Here is a 9096-nt window from a genome sequence, read left to right on the forward strand (position 1 = left end):
TGACCTGGTGCAGTTGGTGCATAAAATATACACATATACATTATTATTATTATTATTATTATGAATCTGTTTTTGCAGCGATCACAATACATTTACAAGCTAACTGAGTTACTACTAGTTCACCATTAGATAAAGTATATTTGAACTTGAAGCAAAAGATTTGCACAGGCTTACTGTTTAATGTTTCTGCAAGCTGATCCACTGATTGTAGGAATTTATTTTGCTTTGTAATTGCACTGTTAAAATACTGGTGTGACCGGGCCATTACAGCAGATTTAAAGCAAAAACAAAAATGTAGAAAACCGCTGACAGAAAGTACATTCCTGCAGCTAGTCGACTTTTCCACTTTAATGAGCATCTTCAGTATGTTCCAAACTATTTTTTGCAATAAAATGTTAAATATGCTGCTTCAGCCAGAGCTTCAGAGTTGTAAGGAGGAGATGTATTTAGCTCTGCTGTGAAAAAACTAGGAGTGCAAGCTACAAACTTTTATTTTTTTGCAAGGCAACTACAGTGAAACACAGCAAAACTAATATTTCACCTTAAATGCAACCATGTAAGTTGTCCATTCAAGGGCTCTGTCACCCAGAAAAACACACTTTCTTACAAATTTAGATTTTATTTGAGTTATTCTGGCCATCAGTTTTATTGGTTGCAATAACCAATGCACACTGAGCTCCCAGGTTAGTCAAACACACAACATACTGATGAGTATGTTGTTGTAGGACTACATTTTTAATAGTTTGCATTATTACTAATATCAATGTGCTTTTTAGGAACAGAAGCCAGAAGTTACAGTATCACTCCAACTCTGTACTGGAAGATTGTGCAGTTAGTTGTTAGTTGTTCCAAGTTGTTTAATATGCTGAATTTAATGTATTTCTAATCTTGTCATTTGATACAGAGAGATGGCACTGCTATTTTAGAGAATGTGTCGCTGGAGGGAGCAGAGCTGCCGGGTTGCCAGGGCCGTCTGCAGAACCCAGGTACACACTGCCTGCTCCCTAGACAGCCAGATAATGTCATGTCTTATTCATACAGCCCAGTATCACAAATCACACATTTGCATAAAGGGGCTTTACAATCTGTACAGCATAACACACCCTATCCATAGACCCTCAATTTGAATAAGAGACACTAAAAAGACAAGCACAGCATTCACGCAGATTGGAGGACAAACAAACACACAGAGGGAGATGGAGAGGGAGACATGATAGCTGGCAAACTAGGGAGAGAGGAAAAGAAGAGGAAAGGCTGAATCTCCAAGAGAAGGATAATCAAGATCCAAACGTCTGGATGAGGCCAGGAGACAGAGGTCCTAGGCGACTGATGGCCAGGCAGAGAACCCTGAGTGACAAGAGAGGATAAGGAGGAGCAAATAACTAGGGAAAGAAAGGGAGAAATATGGTGGGAGAATAGAGAGAGCTTAGTTTTAAATATCTCAAAAGAGTCACAGTCTGATATCATCAGGGGTGTTATTCTAGAGGAAAGGGGCTTGATGGGAAAAGGCTCTGCAGCTTGCTGACTTCTTTTTAACTCTGGGGACAGACAGGAACCCATGTATCCTCAGAGAGTGCTTAGCACAGCATAGAACATTCAGAAAGTTCAGGGCACTCCCCTTTTTACCTGTCCAATTTACAATTTTGCAAGTCATCAGTTTTTAAAGTCTGATCCGACACAGATATGGAGCCAATGAAGTAAAGCTAAAATTATTTTAAACAAAACTCCCCATGCACTGCCAACAACAGTCAGGTGCTGGTAGGTCGCATGACCATGTAGGAAGAGATTTGAATTAACCACAGCACACTGGAGTGACTTTACTGTGATTTATTTAAGAGCGAACAGCGCATTTCGCTTGCAGCTTCCTCAGGTTCGCCTTAAATTATTTTAATATGGTCACATTTTCTATGTTGCGTGTGTTGTAAAAGGTGATCTTGGTGATTTCTTTAATGTGTTTCTCAAAAGAGAGGATCAAATGTAACCCAAAGATTTTTGCTGTTAAACTTTGAAGAGATCACACAGTTGTTGGAAGTTACTGTTACTTGATGAAACTTTACATAATTGAAATTACATGACATCCAGAATTTCAAAGGGAATAACGGGTCTCTAAATGAATAACTTGAGCATGAATGTCTGCCTTTACAGACACATACAGCTGAGTGTCATCAGTGTAGCAACAGGAATGTATTCCATAAATGCGTATAAATTGGCCAAAAAGGTGAAATGCATAAAGAGAAAAGCAGTAGGCCTAGAACAGAGCCCTGAAGTACTCCCCATTTCATTTTATAATATATATGGTGTAATATCATTCTAGGAGACACACTTACTCAGATACATTTTAATCATACGAGAGCCAGGTTAGAGACACCAAATTGGTTTTTGAGTCGGCCTATGAGTATACCATGATCTATGGTATCAAAAGCTGCAGTAATAGAAGAGCTGAGGTGGAATTTGAAGGCAGATAGAAAAGCTTAAAAAAGATTACTGTTAATTATGTGGGGCAAATGTTGCTGAGATACAACTCTTTCTAATAGCAAACAGTGAGTACATGGGGAAGCTTGGGTTGAGCTCTTTTCCTGTGCTTTGTTGCTTACCTCAGCATTTTCCATTTTTCTTTGGTCTTCCTCATATGCTAATCCTTGCTGACTCAGGCCATGCCCTGGAAGCAGGCTGGTTCCTGCTTCAGTTCAGTGCAGAACAGGGGGATGAGGATCTCCAGAGGACTGCCATTGACAAGTTTGTGGAGCTCCCTTATCAGTACGGCTGGGATAAAGAGCACGGTGGCCTCTTCTACTTCCTGGATGTAGACGGTCACTGCCCCACGCAGGTGATCATTCATCTATACACAATGGTGTTTTACTTTAGGCAGTAAATGCTGTTGCATTTTGCTTGTAATTGCAGATATGTTTTCATTTGGTTGATTTCTACGTTTTCTAAAATGCATCAAATCAGGCTGTCTCAACGTGCTTATGTGTCTGACCAGTTGGAGTGGAGTATGAAGCTGTGGTGGCCTCACTGTGAGGCTCTAATTGCCTTCCTGATGGCCTACAGTCAAACAAAGAGACCAGAGCTTCTGGAAAGATTCTCTCAAGTCTATGAATACATCTTTGGCCATGTAAGTTTACACTGCACTGCTAACCAGGCACAGGAGGACAGCTTTACATTTTTCATTATTTGTTTTTTGGAATAGTTTTTGGAATCACACTTATTGTCCTTATTTAAAGATTTTCCAATGCATATTAATCCCACGTCATAACTATAGAGTTGGAGTCAGGATGTTGTTAGCCAAGCTTAGCATAATGACTGAAAGCAGTGGTTAAAAACAGCTAGCCTGGCTCTATCCAAAGTTCAAAAATACACCTACCTGCACCTCAAAAGCTCACTTATTAACACATTGTCTTGTTTGCTTGATCCAAGGACACACAGAAACAACAATTAGTGAGTATAGTCCAGAGTGAGTTACATGCTGGAAATTTTATTTTCTGGATGAACAACATCCAGGTGCAGTGACTGTGTGCAGTATCACTGAGTCTTGTCACAGTTTGCTTCCCCACTACTGGAAGCTAACTATCCCTAACTTTGAGCTTCCCGTACCTAAGGAGGGGCACCCTGGTTGCTCACCTGGTAGAGGATGTGCCCCCATGTACCAAAGTCCTGAACCTGAGACCCTAACCCTAACCCATTAAAATTTAAACAAACTGAGTATATCACACATAAAGTCTGCTTTATGAATTTCTGTTGGCCATGTTGTAAATTAGCTATTGATTTTCTTCCCTTGACAAGAGGGTGGATTTATTGCGGTTGGGGCTGAAGTTCCGGAAGTCCACAAACATCTCCATTGTCTTTAGAACACCTGACTGCACCAGATCAGTGTCAGTCTTCCACCTGCAGGTGGACTCATGCCCACTAGAGATAAGCCCAGTGAGGGTGGTATCATCTGCAAACTTCAGGAGCTTGATGGACTGATGACTGGAGGTGCAGAGGGTGAAAGGATGCATTTTGCGAGGATTTGATGCTAATGGTCCAGTAGTCAGAAATATCCCCAGCTTCACATCCTGTCAGACAGAAAGTCAGGCACACTCAGCTGGGAGAGCTTGCAGTCCTCACAGAAGCAGATGTTGGATGTCACTAAGTCCATTAATTAAAAAGATTATATAAGAATTTTATTTACAAGTTTATTAACAAAAACATTTACACACAACACACTGAAGCAGCCATCTGTGGCACCATCTTGTAATTATTCATTTAGGTTAATCCTAAAACAGGTGGAGTACAGTGGGAAGAAAAGCAAACCCTGTGACAATGGCTACATGTTAAGTTTTATGTTATTATGTTCCTGCAGTGGAAAAGGCCTAAATTGGGTTTTCAAGAAATAGTTCCAGCATGTAACACAGAAATATATCTTTGTGTACAGACAAAACAAACATACAAAAAATAAAAATAAAGCTTTAGGTTTTTGGTATGTGTGCTTTGAACTTCGGATAGAGCCAGGCTAGCTGTTTCCCCGTGCTTTGTTTTTTATGTTAAGCTTGGCTAACCAGACTTGAGTTCCATACTTATCACACGGAACAATTCCAGTACAAACCAGCTCATTACATTCAAAGCTCACACATACTTTATGTTGAACCTTTTGAAGCTTACTAAATGTTGATTTTTTTTTGGCAAAATACATTTCTCTGTATATTTTTAGTGCACTGTAGGCCTAATATACTGTATGTGTTCCTGACTCTGTGCAGTTTCCTGATGCTAAAAGTGGCGAGTGGTTTGGCTATTTGACACAAGAAGGCAAAGTAGCACTGGATTTTAAAGGAGGCCCCTTTAAAGGTGAGGATGTAACTGAGGTGTTGAATTGACCGAATGCAACAACAGAAAAATCTGTCAAATTACCTTGTATTAATGAAATGAGTGGTGGAACACTGGTTAGTTTAAAACGGATGAGCGCTGTGGTTTTAAACTGTACAGTGAAGTCCTGTTCTCGTAGTTGTCCTGTTAAGTCTGAGCTCTGTGTGAAACCAAGACTCTTAATAAAAGGGGGAAACTCCACCGATAACTGCGTTTCTCTTCTCTTCTGCAGGGTTCTTCCATGTGCCTCGCTGCCTGTACATGTGTGAGCGTATTCTGGATGATCTGCTGACAAACAAGGACTGAGTGTTCTGACATGAATGTTGTAATAATGGGACTAAATCTGATTTGAGGGGCTGTCTACTAAATCACACCATAATAATCAGGTTTTAAAGCAAAATTGCACTGATTTGCTGTGAAGTTACTTGTGCCATACAGTCACTGAGCGGCCCATAAAATTAGTTGTGAAAATATATTACAGCAGTACTACTGTGTAAAACAGTAGTTGCCTTCCTATACCGGTATTTTTTGGCCACTAGTGGCAGTCTGTACAACATTAATGTAAGATACCTTTCTTGCTAAGGCTTTTTATACTTTATCCACCTGATTTTCCTCCCTATAAGTGAGAAGATATCCTACCTTTCCGTGGTTGTATTGTTAACATTCTTCCTTAATTGTATTTTATGAGCAACTCCGTGCCTGAAATGTCCAAATTACGGGCGACAATGATCCAGGATTTAGATTTCCCACTTAGGGAGAACCTAAAAACCTCCACACAGAAAGCACTCACAACGCTGGATTGAATTACAACCCACCTTTTCTTGGACTGAGGCACTGTCCCTCCCTCATCATACATACTAATACATTAACATGTCAAGATGTGCCTTCTACATGCACACGGAACCTTTGAGCCAGACCTTTTGAAGACCATGTATTTTTACATCCTGTTCATTCCAGTTTATTCAGCTAATATATCAACTCTGCTAGATGTTTGTTTTAAACATACCAATTGCTATTCTAACATACTGGTGAACCACAATGTATGTGAGACAACAGTTGACTCCTCCAAAGTCCCGCCCCTATTTGCTCTGTGCTCCAGTAACAGTTGAGCAGGCCTCAGTCAGAACCTCTCTGAGCTACTGTAGAAACATGACGGTTCAAAATGGCGGACTCCATGGAAGGCGACCCGTGGCGCCTGCAGATATAAAAGACTTATCTAAGATAACAAAACAATTCTTATTTTTATGTTATTATACAATATTGTTAGTTATAAACTTTATAAAAGTTAAGCTAATGTTATCAAAATGTTAACTAAGTAGCTAACTAACTATTAATGTAAATTAGCTAAGTAGTTAGCAAGCATTTTTCCCAACATTAGCTTTCATATGTAACTAGCTAACTTAAGATGTGACTATACATACTGTCACTTTTATCTTTTAACCATCTTCAAAATGTGGTTGTCTTTTCAACATAGATTAGCCCAGCACATAGCATATCTCAGTACAGGAAAGGGGAAAACTGACTGAGGTTCTGACAGAGGTTTGCTCAACTGTTATTGGAGCACAGAGCAAAATGGGGCGGGACTTAGGAATGTTCAATTAAAGCAATAGGATCTTATTTCTTATAGCCAGTAAATAAATGTATATTGAAATATTACAGCTGATGATTAAATGTGATTAAATGTATGCAGAATATTTTATGGAAATAATGTGTTATTAGACAGTTAATGACATTGAAGTTTCAAATGTCTCTTGTGAAGCAAGCGGACCTACAAGAATTTCATTGTAAGGAAGCAATCTATCAGTATGAGTCAGTTAATGAGTGAGTCATTTTTACTTCCGAACGAAACTCAACAGAAAGTCAAACATCCCTTATGGCTAATTTGCACGCTGTTGCTAATTTGCACATCCAGCAGACATGGAAAAACATTTATTGGATGTCATATTTGTCTCCACTCTTGAGGGGTATCTGGATCTTAATCCGCTCCTCTTTATCTCATCAGCTAGTCTCTAACTGTGTCTCTGGGCTGTTTGGGACAGGGCAGGTAGTGTACAGAGGATTGACAAAGATGATGAGAGGAATCTAAACCAAAACTGTAAAGTTGTGGAATGTAAAACCAAAACAATGAGCTGAAAGACCCTCAAAAACAGCACATTTGGTGATTTCTCTGGGTATGTTTTCACTGCAAGTGACACCTTTCACATCACACATAATCATATGCACCACTGTACATGTTTGCTATTCGATCTGTACATTAGAATATGTCTATTTAAGACGAATATTAAGTCATCAACAACAGTAATAATGCTGCTAAAATGGGCAATGTCAAACAATTTACGTATCTGAATGAATACTGTAAGCTTTTGAAATTGTTGGACATTAGTAGTCTGTATCAGTCGGACAGGTGATACAGCTGCCGTACGTCATAGGTACCTGACGTCGCTCTCTGACGCTGTGGTAGAGGGAGTTGTCATTGGACAGTTTGGGCTCCTCCGTCCTCGCGTCTCACCTGCTCGCGTCCTCACCTGCTCTGGGGGGAGCTAAGAAGCGAGAGAGGGAAACGAGGACTCAGGTTAGCATAGTGAAAAACAACCATGGTTTGAGATAAAGTGTTCGGACATTGATGCCGCCTCGTTGCTTGAAATATGTATATATAGAGAGAGAGTCATCTAACGTTAACACTACATACGGTCACATATGCAAAGTGTGCATTAAGTATGAGAGCAAAACAGTTTAATATTTCGCAGAACGGAACCGGAACATGTAATGTTTGAGCGGATGTTCGCAAACCCTGGTAGCTTTAGAACACTTGCTATCATCAGTGTGTCTGTTCGTGGTGTGCCTGAAGCGTACATAGACGAAGATAAAAACAACAATAACTAACGTTATATTTAACAGAAACAAACAGTCTGCGCTTTAAAAAAAAAACACTACTTAATATAAAACAAACTGAAAAAGATTTGCCCCATTGAATACAACCCATGTAACAGACCGGAAGTTTGATGTAACGGATGCGATGGAGATAGGAACGGAAGCCGAGAGGCGAAGTGCCAGAAGAAAAATCCAGAGTGAATTTGCCAGTGTGGACAGAGCTTAAACAGACGGTTTGTGCAAATGAAACGGCGGTTTATTTAGTCGACATATGACAATGGCGAGGCAACCTCACCTTGTACTTTAACGACGGAAGAAACGACGAAAATAAGTAGCGTGCTTTGGCGGACCAACTCTTCATGGTCCCGGCTCTCATGTAAACAGCACGCTCCAGGAATTATTTGGTTTCGTGTTTCCGCTGCTCCCGTTCCGCTGGACGGCCGGTTGGGAACATTGCAAGTCAAATTTCACCTGTGTTCATGAGCGATGTATCCCGCAGTTACAGACATGGATGCGGTGCACAGGTACAGTTACATGGAAGTTAAATACATCTGACACGACGCGTCATTCCATTACACACTTATTACACATAAATTAATTGAAGCTAATCATAAAACACGTGTTAAACAACATACTTAGTTCCCTATCTTGTCAGATTTGGTATTGCTTTTCTTGGTCCAGAGAATTTTATTTTCTGTGGTTCTCAAATGAACCGTGAGTTAGGGCAGCCTCAGGAATAGGAATGTAATGACCAGAGTTTAATATCAAACCATGCTGTCAAACTAAATCTGTGGTGTAATCATGGTTCAGAGTAACAGCTGTCATGGCCGGCTTAGTCCGATAGGGTGCCTGGGGCAAAAATAGGCCCCCAAGGTCCCCCTTTTGCATATTAATGAAAAGCATTCTTGGATTTAATTAAACACATTAATTTTTGATCATAAATGCATATTTAGCTAAATATGTGAGAAAGAACTTTAAAAATTAAGGTTTCAAGTCTAAACAAAGGGCCTTGAGATCATGTAATAGACCCCACCTTAATATTATACTTCACTATACTATATTTTAAGACAAAGTTATGATTGAATTATACAAGAGGCCAGCTCTGTTCTTGATAACCGTAGTTAGTTGAGTATCATAATGAAAGAGTGCTAATGTTATGGTAAAGACTATAATACTAATAGTTAAATCATGATTTATGATATGAATAAAATATTAACGAACATAATAAAGCTTTTTAAAGGAACAAGAAAATGTTCTGGGGAGTTGGAGTCAGGACAGCCTAGCTTATCAGGCTAGCTGTTTCCCCTGCCTCCAGTCTAAATGCTAAGCTAGGCTAACAATGCCCTGATGCCAGCTCTGTACTTAACCCTTTATCGGGCGAGG

General features: G+C 39.8%; 2 protein-coding genes across 2 annotated transcripts in view; both read left to right on the top strand.

The window, feature by feature from the left end:
• Window positions 1-7227, top strand: part of renbp (renin binding protein) — a 12944-nt gene extending 5717 nt beyond the window's left edge. Inside the window, exons 7-11 of the mRNA XM_035656820.1 lie at window positions 905-986; window positions 2652-2827; window positions 2984-3115; window positions 4737-4824; window positions 5075-7227. Of these exons, the coding sequence (XP_035512713.1) occupies window positions 905-986; window positions 2652-2827; window positions 2984-3115; window positions 4737-4824; window positions 5075-5148 (552 nt within the window). The 3' untranslated portion in view covers window positions 5149-7227. The remainder of the gene's footprint in view (window positions 1-904; window positions 987-2651; window positions 2828-2983; window positions 3116-4736; window positions 4825-5074) is intronic.
• An 872-nt stretch (window positions 7228-8099) lies between these two features.
• The window catches only part of lrif1 (ligand dependent nuclear receptor interacting factor 1), a 6946-nt gene continuing 5949 nt past the window's right edge, over window positions 8100-9096 (top strand). The window contains exon 1 of the mRNA XM_035656819.1: window positions 8100-8237. Within this exon, the coding sequence (XP_035512712.1) occupies window positions 8200-8237 (38 nt within the window). The 5' untranslated portion in view covers window positions 8100-8199. The remainder of the gene's footprint in view (window positions 8238-9096) is intronic.

Source organism: Morone saxatilis, unplaced genomic scaffold (genome assembly GCF_004916995.1).
Source record: "Morone saxatilis isolate NCDOM2014 unplaced genomic scaffold, NCSU_SB_2.0 Contig15, whole genome shotgun sequence".
Lineage (NCBI taxonomy): Eukaryota > Metazoa > Chordata > Actinopteri > Moronidae > Morone > Morone saxatilis.